At 42.3% G+C, this 17,169-nt stretch overlaps 2 protein-coding genes across 9 annotated transcripts in view; one reads left to right on the top strand and one right to left on the bottom strand.

Annotated features, from left to right (window-relative positions):
- The window catches only part of NIPAL3 (NIPA like domain containing 3), a 35,496-nt gene extending 30,054 nt beyond the window's left edge, over positions 1 to 5,442 (bottom strand). For 2 of the 3 annotated variants that reach the window (XM_073665806.1, XM_073665808.1), the window contains exons 1-3: positions 5,305 to 5,442; positions 2,854 to 3,090; positions 734 to 802 (exon numbers count right to left, since the gene is read on the bottom strand). In XM_073665806.1, the coding sequence (XP_073521907.1) occupies positions 734 to 802; positions 2,854 to 2,937 (153 nt within the window). In that variant the 5' untranslated portion in view covers positions 2,938 to 3,090; positions 5,305 to 5,442. Of the gene's footprint in view, positions 1 to 733; positions 803 to 2,853; positions 3,091 to 5,247 lie in introns of all 3 variants that reach the window. The other variant, XM_073665807.1, reaches the window with a different exon arrangement.
- The window catches only part of STPG1 (sperm tail PG-rich repeat containing 1), a 164,161-nt gene that overhangs the window by 3,342 nt on the left and 143,650 nt on the right, over positions 1 to 17,169 (top strand). For 2 of the 6 annotated variants that reach the window (XM_073665809.1, XM_073665814.1), the window contains exon 1: positions 5,633 to 5,763. The exons of 1 other annotated variant lie outside the window; for it this stretch is intronic. The gene's annotated coding sequence lies outside the window, so the exon portion shown is untranslated. Of the gene's footprint in view, positions 1 to 5,461; positions 5,570 to 5,632; positions 5,784 to 17,169 lie in introns of those variants that run through there. 3 more of the 6 variants (XM_073665810.1, XM_073665813.1, XM_073665811.1) reach the window with 3 other exon arrangements.

Genomic DNA, 17,169 nt, shown 5'->3' with positions numbered 1-17,169 from the left:
ACTTTTTTTAATCAAAAAATAAAGTAGCGCTCTGTAGCGCTATAATATGCAAGCATGAAATATATGAAATTTGAATTCTCATTTACCATAGCGCTACAGAGTGCTACTTTATTTGTTGGTTATATATGGAAATCCCTACTCGTAGTAAGTACATGTACACAGCAGTTTTCTGTTTTGGAAGGGACAGTCAGTCTTTTGGTATTTTTTTTTAACCACTAGTCATCCATGTGCAACCAGTTCTTTTACAGCAGTTATTAATAATTTACAAGACCATTTATTGTTAAAAATGCTCATCTGAACTGCACAATTAAATACCATTGGTCCTAGTGCTGTCACTAATGATTGTCGGACTTGTCACCTGCCTAGAGTTATGGCAGTATACTCTTGCGGACAGGACTGTCCCATCCAGACAACGCTGGCCTCACAGCAGCCTCCCTGTAATGGAGCAGATTGCTGAAACTCCCACTCATCAGTATTTAGGGCATATGGACAGAGGCACTAGTATAAAATTACACTATAATGCTTCGTAATGGACCTTCATTTGTATATTTTGCAAATAGGAAAGAACTTTGGACATCACCTTCACATCCCATATCACAAAGAATTGGAGCTTCTGAATATCCGCAGTCATTAACCTGCTAAATCCTTTCCAAAGCGCTACAACTAACTTAAGATATAACAATAATCCAGGCATGTCGTTCTTCCTTTCAGCACCTTTTTATTTATTCTTTACCTGGAGGTTGAGTCCAATACTAATAAGAAGATGTCCGAATATAGCCAGCAGAGATCCAATGAGATTGTCCTGAAAAACACATACAGGAAAGTAGTTATTGTGTAAGGACACATCTCACAAAATGTCCTGATATTTGAGTACATTTAGCAAAAATCCCCCCATCATTTGGAGGTGAAGGTGTATGTAAAGATGCTGACAATTTGAACTTCGATCACAGACAGGGCATATTTCAGGGTAAATAAGTGAGGATGTCCTGTATTCCATATTGTCATCAGAATAAAGAAATTAGAAAAATCCCATGTGGTTGTGATTTCTGGTGAATGAAAGGGTACTCCGGCCACTAGATATATGTAGCCAAAAGCAGATTTTCATCAGAGCCATAGATGTGAATATCGGTGACCTGCTGCCACATTCAACTTCTCCTGACTTTGGCGAGAAGGTGGAACAAAAGTCCCGTATTCTGATGACAGAGGAAACCCCCATAGGTGTGGGCCTCAAATTTTCTTTGCAGCATGTGCACACATTTTATTTTTAACAATTTTACTCACAGCTGCTGTAATATCCAGAAAAAAACCCTGAAAAGTCTTTTTGTACGCAAATCTAAGAAGTCAGCTTTAACATGGCTTCCTCGTTCCTACTATGCACCTATTCTATGCAACTGTTTGGTTTTTTTTTTAGGAGGAAGAAGCTTCAGGACTCGCTGGCGTCTCTTATCCTGAAGCGTCATTTTTGGCGTCTTTTCTGTGTTTTTTTTTTCGTCACAACTTTGGCCCCCGGCTTCATGACATAAACTAGTGGGCAGATTCCGAGTGGAAGTTGGATGAAGAATGGACCTGTCACTTGTTTTACCCACTCCGCATCTTTGGAAAAAAAAGTGGCTAAAGAAAGCTCAAAAGACTGAGTGTATGAATAGCAAGTCGCTTTATCATTGCAGTAAATATGTTCATTCTTTTTAGAGCTTAACTTAGTGCTTTTTCAGGTGTGTTACAGAAAGTATCTGCCTGAATAAGACGTTGCGTGCACATACCCTAAAGAGGTTGTCCACTACTAAACAGACCGTTGTTTAACACTAAAGTTCCCCATTTAAACATATACCGCACCGGCACCTTTAAGCTATGTGCACACGGTGCTTTTTTTAGGTGTTTTTTTCCGTGCAGAATTGGCCCCAAAAACACATGTTAATCCTTATTCCAGCATTACCTATGAGAATTTGGAAGATCTGTGCACATGATCAGGAATTTTCCTGTCAGGATTTCATGTGCGTTTAAATCTGCAGCACGTCAATTCTTTGTGCATTTTTCCTATGTAATGCATTGGCAAAAATGTATGGTAAAAACGCATCAAAACGCACGGAATTTCAGCAGCGTTTTTGCTGCCAAGAGGTGCAGAAATGCCGCAGAAATTTCTGCACAAAATACTGATCGTACGCACATAGCCTAAGGCTACGGCCCCACTATCAGTATTTGGTCAATATTTTACATCAGTATGTGTAATCCAAAACCAAGAGTGGAACAATCAGAGGAAAAGTATAATAGAAACACGTCACCACTTCTGGATTTATCACCCACTCCTGGTTTTGGCTTACAAATACTGATGGAAAAAACTGACCCTATACTGATAGTGGGGCCGTAGCCTAAGGCCATGGCTCCACTATCAGTATTTGGTCAGTATTTTTTCTCAGGAGTGGGAGCCAAATACAGAATTGGTGACTTGTTTCTATTATACCTTTTCTCTGATTGTTCCTCACCAGGCTTTGGCTCCACTCCTGAGAAAAAATACTGACCGAATACTGACCAAATACTGATAGCGGGGCCGTAGCCTAACTGTGATGTCGGCGCCGTGTATGCCAGCGCTTATGGGACATTATTATATCCCATGAACACCGCAGACAAGCTTCAGCACTCACGTGACATAATGAGAGACCTGTCAGTCTAGCTGAGCAGCCGTGAAGAAGTTGGTGGGGACGTACCTCTTGGACTATTCTCCTCGTCCATGTCCTCTATGTTTTTCTCTGAAATACCACAGTGTGGTGTATGGCGTCCTGTGATGCAGGAGCCGCTCTCTGATTCATGCCGTGGTTCCCTGTGCGCACATTATAAATCCTATACTATGTGACTTACCTTGTATGAAAAGTGGTTAGCAGAAGGTATTTCCCCAGTGGTCAGTTTTTCCACCTGAATGGAAGGGACAGTAGCTGTTTCCATTTTTTCTTGAGTTTTTTTCTCATCTAATGCATCATAAGGGCCTGTCTAAGAACATATATCCCAGGCCTCAAGCACAAGGGCCACACCAGCCTTTTCATCATAGGTTCTTCTTCATTTATAGCAATAACATGAGAACCAAGATGGATTTTTGTCCTAGAAATTGACCAGATTAACAGTAAATTTTACCTTTATTTAAAAAAACATTTAAAAGGGAATCTGTCAGTAGGATCAACCCTCCTAAGCCATCTATAAGGGCATGTAGGTCATAGGAAGCTGAATAAAAGGATACCTTGATATCTGTGATTCAATGTCTTATTCCTGAGGTATCCAAATATTTCTTAATATGTAAACAAGCTGTTAAGATCTATGGGCCGGACACAGATCTACATGAGAATCTGACTCCAGGGCTTATTTTATATGTAAGGGGGTGATACCAGTGAGAGACATGTAGATCCAGAGAGCAGACTGTCAGTCACTACATGTCTCACAGTGGTAACTCCCCCCATCATTTATAATGAGCTCTGGAGGCAGATTTTCAGATAGATCTATGTCTGGCCCATAGTCCTGAACAGCTCATTTACATATAACAACAACGTGGATTTCCCTGGAATAAGACATTGGATCACAGATATCAAGGTATCCTTTTATTCAACTTCCTATGGCCTGTGTGGCCATGTAGTAGAGATGATCCTACTGACAGATTCCTTTTAAGCTTTCGTTACAGATTTAGGAAATTATTAAGCCAAAACCCCACAGAAACTATGAGTGATCAAAGTTTAAAATTAGATTTTAAAACGTGAGTGCTTGGGCACACAACTATGATATGGCACTTATACACTGCTATGGGTCCATAATGTAACATTTATGCCTCTGAATTTTACACTCTATAACAAACATCATGGAATCAGAGTCTGTAAGTGAAAAAAGACATGAAATGTCTCAGTTCCTACAGTCTTTACCTAGTGGGTAATTCATTGACGACTTTACACCAATTTTATGGTGTATAAAGCTGCAAATTTTCATCTTTTTTGCAGTCAAGATGAGCCCAATAGTTTCACTATGATTTGTGGAAGACATTATAGTAGACATCTATATCATGTGTTATACCAACAGCCCAAAGATGAGCCAAATTTAAAGGAGTTTAATGGACATTTTGCCCTTAGGCTCATACATACATGACTTACTATCACCACTGCAATCAACAGAGACCAGGCTAGTGATGGAGAGGCAGCGCTGGACCCAGGGAGGGTACAGGTCAGTTTTTTTTTTACAAATAACTGAGCGCAAGGTTAAAAGTATGTTGAAAAGGGACAATCCTTTTAAAAAGATTATTACCAAAATCACACGTTATCCCCTATCCATAGATGATAGGATAACTTTCTGATGTCTGACCCCCTTAATGTTCCCGACAGTGAGGCTCTGTAGCCCTGTCTTGAACAGAACAGAGGTGCGCATGCTCAGCCTCTTCTCCATTTATTGGCAATGGTTACAAATTTAAAGTGGGGGGATATTATATTTTTTTTTTAACAATTTATCTGGTACATGGTGGTTCCTGTGTGTATGGGCAAGCTGCAGCAGATTCATTCCACCTCTGGCTTTGAAACAGGGTTGTGCTTGGTATTTGCACACCACCATCTGCCCGGTCAGCCTTCACTAAATCTACTTGATGAATAGTTTAATTTATTGTCGGTAGGCCGGCAGAAGAAAGCCGAGCAGAGCAGTCCGCTTTCTCCAGGGGTCCCATAGACTATGAATGGGGCCGAGCTTTCGTACCTCTGCTCAGTTCTAAACGGGGCTGCAGAACCCTGATCTATGAATGGAGGTCAGACCCCAGCAATCTGTCCCCTATCCGCAGGATGATTTTGGGAATAACCCTGCAATTATCAGCTTTGTACATCCCTGTACTTATTGTATAGATATATCACCTCTGCAACCAAACAATGACCATAACAGTGATGCATTGGTCACAGCGATGGCTGCAGCGGTCAAATGCTCATCCATCCAGAAGAGGACACCTGTAGACCAGTGGGGACCCAGGCTGGCCAGGTAGGGAGCAGCAGGACTTGGTGAGTATACAAGATCCTATGTAATCACATAGAAATCTAATGTCTTACTACATGGGTCACACATCCAGCCCCTCCACACTGTCCTCTGGCCAGCACTACCAGGCTTACAGGGTGCATGGCTTCCTGTCTAGCTGCCCATTTCACCGGTGACTTCCTGCTATACCTACCTGGCCCTACCACATATGGTGATGCCCAGACTTCTGGCCAGTCCAGACAGCGCCCCATACAGTATGCCCACACTTACTACAGACAACTCTCCACCAGGCATCACGTCCCCTTATATGCTACACATCCCACTCACCTGTGCTCTTGCTGCGGCTGTCCCTCTATTGCCCAGCGCACTCCTATGGCTTTCTCCTGATTGAGTATTGAGGTTGTCATTCATCTTTGCAAGCAGCACATTATTGGTTAGAGAGTGACAGGGACTGCGCTTATTGGTGCAGGATATAAAGTGGGCGGGGAATAACTAGGGATGGGATCCAGGAAATAGCAACAAGGAGTGGAATTGACGATTTTCTGGCTGAACAAGTCATGCAGTGACGTCATCGCTGCGCTATAAGTGAGCGGTAATGAGGGCAGCCCGGGGCACGTGACCTGGTTATGTCACATCTGCGCCTACGTTTGTGCTCATAGCTACAGCTGGGTGTAGTAAGATGGAGGGGGCGGCGCAGGAGTGTACGGGTTAAATGGTTGCTAAGCAACCGGTGTACATAATTGTGCTGCCATGAGGGTACTGAGATTGCGCTGCACGGGGAGCAAGGCAAGTGTTCGTCTGCACAGGTCAGGTGCGGGGCTATGTGAGCGCGGATCAGGTGGGGCTGGCATAACAGACACTAGACGTCACCTTCCCAGAGCTTCTGACGTCACTGAAGCAACTGCAGGGAAAGCGGTGATGAACAGATGACAAGAGTGTTGGCAGGTCTGCTGTGAAATTTAGTGATCTGTTACAATCTGAAGTGGCATAGCACTAGGAAAAGTGTGTAGCGCTTTCATTCTAGTGATTCCTGAGGGTCCCAAGTCACAGACTCCAAATACAATCGCGCCGTGGTCCAAGATTGTATAGCCAGCAGAGTGGGGAAACAAGGGGACGGTCACCTGGTGATGTGGTGCCTGCCCCAGACACAGCGATAACCCTCCACTGATAGAAAGCAGCCATGGTGTATGGGACTAGGAGAGAGCGCGAGAGGCTGGCCCATGGGATTTCCATTGGCTAGGGCCTGTGGGTGCAGGAGATTGGGTTGCACCCTGGTCCTGGAGTCTAGGGAGGCTCGAGGTCCCACTGGCCAGTATGAGTACACCACTACTATTGCCATCGCGTACATTTCAGGCATATCCGATGGATGCACAAAAAACTGTACAGTAGATGCGAGTGCCAGTAATTGGACCTCCGTCTATGTAGATATCTGGGTCCCATCGCTCACTGCTGTCAGTGGAGCGAAGGCAGAATTCTCATTTAGTTGTATGGGAACGCCGACCACCAGTATTCTCCAGATAGATGCAGGATCCATTCCTGGAAACCCTATCTACTATACATTTATGGCATGTCATATGGATAAGCCACAAATCTGCATGACATTTGGGGGCCTGGTTCGAGATTGGACATTGGGGCCAACAAACTCCAAGTTACGGAGCTGATGGTAGATGATATTTAATGCAGCGTGTCTTGGATGAACTGGGTCCTTCCTCTAGTATCCAGGCTGAGACAGTGAATCTTTTTTTACATTTTTAGATGTCTACATTCAGGGACTCTGCTAGGGTCAAAACATCCAGAGTACAGGCATCCTGCGAAATAAGAAGGCATACTAAATGTTAAGATTTCAAGGGGTTGTCCACTGCTATGATGTTGATGACCTAATCCTTAGCTGCAGTGCACTCTTGATACAGCACAACCTATAAGAACATATGCCGTTTATGTCAATGTTGTGCGGATGACGTATCAGTTGTGAGAGAAATCAATATTTCTATGTGACCATAATTGTACAAGCAACACAGTCTGCATTTTGATACACTGTCTGACTTCTTACATACTGTATAGCTCAGCTTTGACTGTTTTATTTGCTTCTATCCTCCTGCTATTCAAAATCATAACCTTTGATCTCAGCCACCTGGAACAATTAACCACAGTAATAACTGACCCCATTCATTGTATCCAAAAATATATTTTGGAGAAGCTTATTGGCATTAATAATAAATCATTTGCTTTTGTCTGATAAATGATGTAATTAATTACCCAACATATACAGTACAGACCAAAAGTTTGGACACACCTCATTTAAAGATTTTTCTGTATTTTCATGACTTTGAAAATTGTACATTCACACTGAAGGCATCAAAACTATGAATTAACACATGTGGAATTATATACTTAACAAAAAAGTGTGAAACAACTGAAAATATGTCTTATATTCTAGGTTCTTCAAAGTATCCACCGTTTGCTTTGATGACTGCTTTGCACACTCTTGGCATTCTCTTGATGAGCTTCAAGGGGTAGTCACCGGAAATGGTCTTCCAACAATCTTGAAGGAGTTCCCAGAGATGCTTAGCACTTGTTGGCCCCTTTTGCCTTCACTCTGCGGTCCAGCTCACCCCAAACCATCTCGATTGGGTTCAGGTCTGTTGACTGTGGAGGCCAGGTCATCTGGCGTAGCACCCCATCACTCCCCTTCTTGGTCAAAAAGCCCTTACACAGCCTGGAGGTGTGTTTGGGGTCATTTTCCTGTTGAAAAATAAATGATGGTCCAACTGAACGCAAACCGGATGGAATAGCATGCCGCTGCAAGATGCTGTGGTAGCCATGCTGGTTCAGTATGCCTTCAATTTTGAATAAATCCCCAATAGTGTCACCAGCAAAGCACCCCCAGACCATCACACCTCCTCCTCCATGCTTCATGGTGGGAACCAGGCATGTAGAGTCCATCCGTTCACCTTTTCTGCGTCGCACAAAGACACGGTGGTTGGAATCAAAGATCTCAAATTTGGACTCATCAGACCAAAGCACAGATTTCCACTGGTCTAATGTCCATTCCTTGTTTTCTTTAGCCCAAACAAGTCTCTTCTGCTTGTTGCCTGTCCTTAGCAGTGGTTTCCTAGCAGCTATTTTACCATGAATTCCTGCTGCACAATGTCTCCTCTTAACAGTTGTTGAAGAGATGTGTCTGCTGCTAGAACTCTGTGTGGCATTGACCTGGTCTCTATTCTGAGCTGCTGTTAACCTGCGATTTCTGAGGCTGGTGACTCGGATAAACTTATCCTCAGAAGCAGAGGCGACTCTTGGTCTTCCTTTCTTGGGGCGTTCCTCTTGTGAGCCAGTTTCTTTGTAGCGCTTGATGTTTTTTGCAACTGCACTTGGAGACACTTTCAAAGTTTGCTCAATTTTTCGGACTGACTGACCTTCATTTCTTAAAGTAATGATGGCCACTCGTTTTTCTTTACTTAGCTGCTTTTTTCTTGCCATAATACAAATTCTAACAGTCTATTCAGTAGGACTATCAGCTGTGTGTCCACCTGTCTTCTGCACAACACAACTGACAGTCCCAACCCCATTTATAAGGCAAGAAATCCCACTTGTTAAACCTGACAGGGCACACCTATGAAGTGAAAACCATTTCCGGTGACTACCTCTTGAAGCTCATCAAGAGAATGCCAAGAGTGTGCAAAGCAGTCATCAAAGCAAAAGGTGGCTACTTTGAAGAACCTAGAATATAAGACATATTTTCAGTTGTTTCACACTTTTTTGTTAAGTATATAATTCCACATGTGTTAATTCATAGTTTTGATGCCTTTAGTGTGAATGTATAATTTTCAAAGTCATGAAAATACAGAAAAATCTTTAAATGAGACGGTGTGTCCAAACTTTTGGCCTGTACTGTATATGATGTGATTTATGTAGTTTGATTGGTTTATGTTCTTTTTCCTTGTCAAAATCTTATTGTTTCCTACTACCTACTGCTACTATAACCAAAGGTTTTGCCCCAAGAGAAACTTAAAGGGGTATTCCCATCTCCAAGATCCTATGCCAATATGTAGTAGGTGTAATAATAATAATAATAATAATATTAGCAAAAACCTCCAATTAGAAATGTAGTATCGTTCTTCTGATTTGCTATGTCACTTACCCCATGTGCAGGGCATTGCAGTAGCTTAGCTGTCCCTGGTTATGACCACACATATAGTGACAGTTAGCTGTTTGTGGTCATAACCATGGATAAGCTACTATGCTTTTTGCTACCTCATCTGAGAGCAGCGTAATGTAGAGACAGAGACCCTGATTCCAACATTATATCACTTACAGTTCATTGTGAAAGTATGTGGCCCCCTTGAACTTTTCTACCTTTTGCCACATTTCTGGCTTCAAACATAAAGATATAAAATTCAATTTTTTGTGAGAAGAATCAACAAGTGGGACACAATCGTGAAGTGGAACGAAATTTATTGGATATTTTCAGTTTTTAATTTGTTAAAGTTTAAAAGTGGGGTGTGCAATATTATTCGACCCCCTTGAGTTAATACTTTGTAGCGCCACCTTTTGCTGCGATTACAGCTGCAAGTCGCTTGGGGTATGTCTCTATCAGTTTTGCACATCGAGAGGCTGAAATTCTTGCCCATTCTTCCTTGCAAAACAGCTCGAGCTCATTGAGGTTGGATGGAGAGCGTTTGTGAACAGCAGTTTTCAGCTCTTTCCACAGATTCTCGATTGGATTCAGGTCTGGACTTTGACTTGGCCATTCTAACACCTGGATTCGTTTATTTTTGAACCATTCCATTGTAGATTTTGCTTTATGTTTGGGATCATTGTCTTGTTGGAAGATAAATCTCCGTCCCAGTCTAAGGTCTTTTGCACACTCCAACAGGTTTTCTTCCAGAATGGTCCTGTATTTGGCTCAGTCCATCTTCCCATCAATTTTAACCATCTTCCCTGTCCCTGCTGAAGAAAATCAGGCCCAAACCATGATGCTGCCACCACCATGTTTGACAATGGGGATGGTGTTTTGAGGGTGATGAGCTGTCTGGCTTTTTCGCCAAACATATCGTTTCGCATTGTGGCCAAAAAGTTTGATTTTGGTTTCATCTACCAGAGCACCTTATTCCACATGTTTGGTGTGTCTCCCAGGTGGCTTGTGGCAAACTTCAAGCGAGACTTTTTATGGATATCTTTGAGAAATGGCTTTCATCTTGCCACTCTTCCATAAAGGCCAGATTTGTGCAGTGTACGACTGATTGTTGTCCTATGGACAGACTAACCCACCTCAGCTGTAGATCTCTGCAGTTCATCCAGAGTGATCATGGGCCTTTTGGCTGCATCTCTGATCAGTCTTCTCCTTGCTCGAGATGAAAGTTTAGAGGGACGGCCGGGTCTTGGTAGATTTGCAGTGGTCTGATACTCCTTCCATTTCAATATGATCGCTTGCACAGTGCTCCTTGAGATGTTTAAAACTTGGGAAATCTTTTTGTATCCAAATCCGGCTTTAAACTTCGCCACAACAGTATCTCAGACCTGATTGGTGTGTTCCTTGGTCTTCATGATGCTCTCTGCACTTGAAACAGAACCCTGAGACTATCACAGAGCAGGTGCATTTATAGGAGACTTGATTACACACAGGTGGATTCTATTTCTCATTACCAGTCATTTAGGACAACATTGGATCATTCAGAGATCCTCACTGAACTTCTGCACTGAAAGTAAAGGGGCCGAATAATATTGCACGCCCCACTTTTCAGTTTTTAATTTGTTAGAAAAGTTTGAAATATCCAATAAATTTCGTTCCACTTCACGATTGTGTCCCACTTGTTGTTGATTATTCCCCCCAAAAATTAGAATTTTATATCTTTATGTTTGAAGCCAGATATGTGGCAAAAGGTAGAAAAGTTCAAGGGGGCCAAATACTTTCACAAGGCACTGTAGTTTACTGGGTGCAGTAAAGAGTTTTTAGATGTACCAGAGCTGAGAAAGCTAACCCCGCCCCCACCAGGCTCTCTCTGTACATTGTCTATTGACAGTGAGCTGCTTATCACAGGAGGGGTTGTGGTCGGAATAGCAGTCCTGTGAGCATCAGATCTGGCAGTGATAATGTCCTAGTGATAAAACAAGTAAACTACAGCACACAGCTTAATAAATGACACATTGCCGAATTCAGAGTATCAGCCTCTATCTGCTGCTGTCTTCAGATTACATAGCAAAAACCTGCTGACAGATTCCCGTTAAGCGGTTTGAGTAGTTGTCATGTGACTGCTCATTTCACATGCTTCTTTTCCTGGTTCTCTCAATGTTCAGTGAAAAACTACAGCCCCTGCTTCACTGAGAGATTCAGGAAGAGAAGCTATTTGTCATATGACTGTAAGGCTATGTGCCCACGATGCAGAAATGCTCCGGATTTTTTCCTGAGCGTTTCTGCATCTTCCTGGCAGAAAAAACGCATGCGGATTGTACATGCGGATTGTACATGCGGATTGTACATGCGGATTGTACATGCGGATGTGAAGCGTTCTTCACATGCATTTCCGCATGCGGGTTGTCAAGTGCTTTCCAAGCGATTTTAGCATCACTTGGAAAGTGCTTGACAACTTGGTCACACTATATAAATCCATGCAACCGGCATGGATTTATATACTGTGACCTTAAAGAATGTTTAAAAATAAAAAAATAAATCTATACTTACCTTCTGATGGCCCCCGGAGTCTTGCTTCACTCTGTCCTGGCTGCCGGCAGCTCGCGGTACACTGCACTGAAGGACCTGCCGTCACATGACTAAATGACGTCAGCGCAGGTCCTTCAGTCCAACGCGAGCTGCCGGCAAGGGAGGAAAAGCGCACCGCGGGCCATCAGAAGGTAAATATAATATTTATTTTTTATTTTATTCTTTTTTTTACAGGTTCTATGGTACCCGGGTCTGGATGAGAGTCTCCTGTCCTCCGGACCCGGGTACCATCCGCACATTGAAACGCATGGATTTCGCATGTACAGTTCCAGTGATGCGTAATCCATGCGAATCAATGCAAGTCAATGGTGGCGAAAACGCCGCGCTTCCGCGAAATAATTGGTAGTGCTGCGTTTTTTTCCGCAATGATAATCCTCAGCGGAAATTTCCGCAGCATGTGCACAGCACATGTGGATTATCATTGGGGAACATAGCAGGCCTACCAAGCATTTTTTAAGCGTTTCTGCAGCTTTTTTGCCGCTGCGGAAACCCTTAAAAAACGCATCGTGGGCACACAGCCTAAGGGTATGTGCACATGACGTCTTTTAGATGCCACATACCCACCAAGTTTTCCAGGATGAAGACACTAGGAAAATGCCAGTGGTGTTTTTCTTGAAGTATTTTTTCCATAATTTTTTATAGCAGTTCAGCGTGCGGGGTCTTTTTTCTTTGTAATTTAAAGTTTAAATAACAAGTGGTTTCCTAGTGGAAGCCAACCACAGAATGAACACGCTACCTCTTTTAACTGCTTCCAGTCTATCAAAACCTGAAGCGGTTAAAAAAAGTGATGGAACATGCACACTGCAAGTAATTTTTACATTGCTGTACATTATGTTCATTTTGTATTGCTTTTTTTTTTATCACTTTTACCCAAAACTCTCTTTAACTCCTCTGTTGTGCAGGAGTGACGTCAGCAGCGTGATCAGGTAACCCCATCACGCTGCTATATGTCGCGTTGACGCCTGAAGTGCCAGTGGTCAGAGCTTGAATTGTATTCTCATCTGAAATTGAATGTACAAGAGGACAGAATTTTTACCTGTTCTTCGAGCTCGCTGTCAGTTTAACAACTGACTCAGAGAACAGCCGAGACCCACTCCTGGGGAGGCAGCAAAATGCTAGACACTGGGAGATGGCTCGGACTGCCTCATAAGGAAACCTTGAGTTTGATGATGGCTTGTTACAACAACTCCCAGCATCTCTTTACCATTGTTAAGGACATACTGTGAATTGTAGGTTCTTGCAATACAAATATATATGTCAGGGGCTGACCTGTAATTGCATTTGATCACTTTAATAAGTTTGGTAATGCATACATATTCTGGTGCTGTATTCATGTACTGATGATAATCGTGATACTGTATTCATGTACTGATGATGATTCTGTATTCATGTACTGATGTACAGTCTATCTTCATAGGAGACTGTGTTTTGTTCTGTATACTGTAATCATGCAGCATGCAGTTCTGTAACTCTAGAAATCCTGTTCACACCTACAAAGAAGTAGGTGTTCAGAGCTTAAACACCTTCACGACATCTGCTGTACATGTACGGCGCAAGTTGGAAGCAGGTGTATGGAATGTGCTCATGGAGTGAGCCCGCCCCATACTCTGCAGGTAATGTCTGTGTTTTACAGCCAGGACCTGCCTCTAACAATTGTGGATGGAGCGGGGCTGTGGCCAGGCTTCAAAGGAGACCGTGATTTTTACTAAATACAGTAATGCTGTGGCGTTGCTGTATACAACACAAGCGATCAAACCATCACAGCTTCAAGTCTCCTAAGTTTTACAAAATATGAAAAAAATAAAAAAATAATAAAAGTTCAAATCACCCCACTGTTCCCCCATTAAAAATAAAGATAATAAAAAAATACACATATGTGTTATCACCGTGTCCATAAAAGTCTAATCTATCAAAATATAAAAATAATTGACCCAACCGGTAAACACGGTAAATGAAAAAAGAACGCCAAAATTACATTTTTTTTGGTTGCTGCATTACCACAAAAAATTCTGTAACAAGCGATAAAAACGTCATATCTATCCTAAAATGGCATCAATAAAAAGATCGTCTCGCCCCACAAAAAATAAGTCATCACACAGCTCCATCGACCAAAAAAAACATTTTTTTTTTACTTGTCATTTTTTTTCACCATTAAACTAATAAAAAAAAACTGGATGTGTTTGATATTGCTGTCATCATACTCATGGGCAAAATCCTGTTGCGAGGTCATTTTTACCACAAAATATACACAGTAAAAATGATTCCCAAAAAACAATGTCAGAATTGAGTTTTTTTCACAATTTCTCCCCACTTGGAATTTTTTCCCCGTTTTCCAGTACACTATGTAGTAAAATGAATGGTGTAACTTAAAAGTACAAATCCTCCCGCAGAAAACAAGCCCTCATACGTCTAAGTGGATTCCAGACAGATATATTTTTCTCTGAAAGGCTCCAGCATTTCAAAGAAAATATACTTAGTAGATCCTGAGACCATAGCCGGAAATTATGCTAGTCTGTCTCCTCCGCCACTGCAGGTGATTAACAGGTCTCTTTCTTAGGGCTCGCTCACATGAGCATATAACACTGCCGAGTGCTGTCTGATGTTTTATCAGATACCACTCGGCCCATTGTTATACTATGGGGCAGTGCCGACTGGCGCTTTTTCCACATGTCGATGCGACATGAGAAAACAATCGCAGCATTTTGTGAGTGCATTTGATAATCGGACCACGCACACCCATATAAGTTTGTGGGTGCGTGTGAAACATTGGACTGCACTCGGATGCCATCCGAGTGCGGTCTGATGTCTGTGGACTTGGACAATGGAGAAGATGGAAAAATTAAGTTCTCCATCTTCTCACCTGTGCTGCCATTCTCTCATGCAAGAGAATTGGAACACTGAACATGTGATATATGCTTCCAACTGTACTGTATATTTGGGAACATTCAATGTGTTATCTTTTCGTAGCCTTTAACTTGTTTGTAAAAGACAATGGTCTCTTCTCAACATTTTGGATCACACTCTTGACAACCCAAGATTAGTGAACTGGAGGTCATTACCCATAATGAATGGACTAAATTCCTTAGGAATATTGCCAGCAGCTTGTTTCTGGTTATACATCATGCTTACAGCAGGTCATATCGGCCAAAGGTGCTCTACTTAGTACTAAAGATGCCTGTTATGGAGGAGTTAAATAATTTTGAGTTTGTATCTAGGAACATTATCCTTGTATCATTGGTTTATTGGAAACAGCAGAAAGTTTGTAAATATTGCCAATAATTTTAATTTGCAATAGAAGATGAATAATTTTGATTGCAACTCTATATATGTTTTAAAGAATCTTGAAATTTAGCAGTTTTCACACTGACCACTCTGCCCAATTAATAAGCTAATACTTTCTGTTCTGTACAGATCACTTCTCATTAGTTATCTCTTAATTATCTCGGGCTGAATTACAATAAAAACTATCACCTCTATATATTCAGAATAGGGGAAAGCACATTAGAAAAAACTATTTATCAGTAGCTAGTTTTAATTAGTACATCATATTTAGGCAATGCATTTTAAGGGAACCTGTCACGTTGGATAACGCTATTTTCCTGCAGATATGGGGTCAAACATATAGCTTTACATATATGTTCAGACGCTTTACTGAAAGCGTGGCTTCCAGGAGAAAATGAACTTTTTTCCTCCCAGGAGCTGCCGCCTTTTAGTCATAAAGGCGTGCTTGCGCAGCTATAGTAAGAACGCCCTGGCACTTTGACACTTAGCTCTGCAGTGCGTCAGTACAGTCATGGCCAAAAGTTTTGAGAATGACACCAAAATTATATTTTCACATGATCTGTTGGCCTCTGGTTTTTATTAGTGTTTGTCTGATGTTTATATCACATACAGAAATAGAATCAATATTATGAGCAATCATATTATGAGTACCAATAGGTTATATTGACAGTTAGAATGAGTTAATGCAGCAAGTCAATATTTGCAGTGTTGCCCCTTCTTCTTCAAGACCTCTGTAATTCTCCCTGGCATGCTCTCAATCAACTTTTGGACCAAATCCTGACTGATAGCAGTCCATTCTTGAATAATCAATGCTTGCATTTTGCCAGAATTTATTGGTTTTTGTTTGTCCACCCGTCTCTTGATGAGGATTAAGATCTGGGGAGTTTCCAGGCCATGGACCCAAAATCTCTATGTTTTGTTCCATGAGCCATTTAGTTATCACCTTTGCTTTATGGCAAGGTGCTCCATCATGCTGGAAAAGGCATTGCTGGGCGCCAAACTGCTCTTGGACGGTTGGGAGAAGTTGCTCTTGGAGGACATTCTGGTACCATTCTTTATTCATGGCTGTGTTTTTAGGCAAGACTGTGAGTGAGCTGATTACCTTGGCTGAGAAGCAACCCCACACATGAATGGTTTCAGGATGCTTTACAGTTGGCATGAGACAAGACTGGTGGTAGCGCTCACCTCTTCTTCTCCGAATAAGCTGTTTTCCAGATGTCCCAAACAATCGAAAAGGGGATTCATCAGAGAAAATGACTTTGCCCCTGTCCTCAGCAGTCCACTCCCTGTACCTTTTGCAGAATATCAGTCGGTCCCTGATGTTTTTTCTGGAGAGAAGTGGCTTCTTTGCTGCCCTCCTTGAAACCAGCCCTTGCTCAAAGAGTCTCCGCCTCACAGTGCGTGCAGAAGCACTCACACCAGCCTGCTGCCATTCCTGAGCAAGCTCGGCACTGCTGGTAGTCCGATCCCGCAGCTGAAACAGTTTTAAGATACGGTCCTGGCGCTTGCTGGTCTTTCTTGGGTGCCCTGGAGCCTTTTTGACAACAATGGAAGCTCTCTCCTTGAAGTTCTTGATGATGCGATAGTTTGTTGACTGAGGTGCAATCTTTGTAGCTGCGATACTCTTCCCTGTTAGGCCATTTTTGTGCAGTGCAGAGATGGCTGCACGTGTTTCTTTAGAGATAACCATGGTTAACTGAAGAGAAACAATGATACCAAGAACCAGCCTCCTTTTAAAGTGTCCAGTGATGTCATTCTTACTTAATCATGACTGATTGATCGCCAGCCCTGTCCTCATCAACACCCACACCTGTGTTAATGGATCAATCACTAAAACGATGTTAGCTGCTCCTTTTAAGGCAGGACTGCAATGATGTTGAAATGTGTTTTGGGGGTTAAAGTTCATTTTCTGGGCAAATATTGACTTTGCAAGTACAGTAATTGCTGTTAAGCTGATCACTCTTTGACATTCAGGAGTATATGCAAATTGCCATTACAAAAAATGAAGCAGTAAACTTTGGAAAAATTACTATTTGTCTCATTCTCAATACTTTTGGCCATGACTGTACAGAGCCAGCTGCCAGTCAAAGTGCCAGGGTGTTCTTACAGCCGCTGCTTTCAGTGCTGTGAGTGTCGACAGAACCCACTCCAGCATGCACGTATGACTGAAAGCCGGTGGCTCCCGGGAA

Source organism: Phyllobates terribilis, unplaced genomic scaffold, assembly GCF_046119375.1.
Source record: "Phyllobates terribilis strain yellow unplaced genomic scaffold, ASM4611937v1 Scaffold_2__4_contigs__length_985480577, whole genome shotgun sequence".
Classification (NCBI taxonomy): domain Eukaryota; kingdom Metazoa; phylum Chordata; class Amphibia; order Anura; family Dendrobatidae; genus Phyllobates; species Phyllobates terribilis.
Note: the sequence above shows the minus strand (reverse complement) of the source record. Positions and strands in the feature narration are given on the sequence as shown.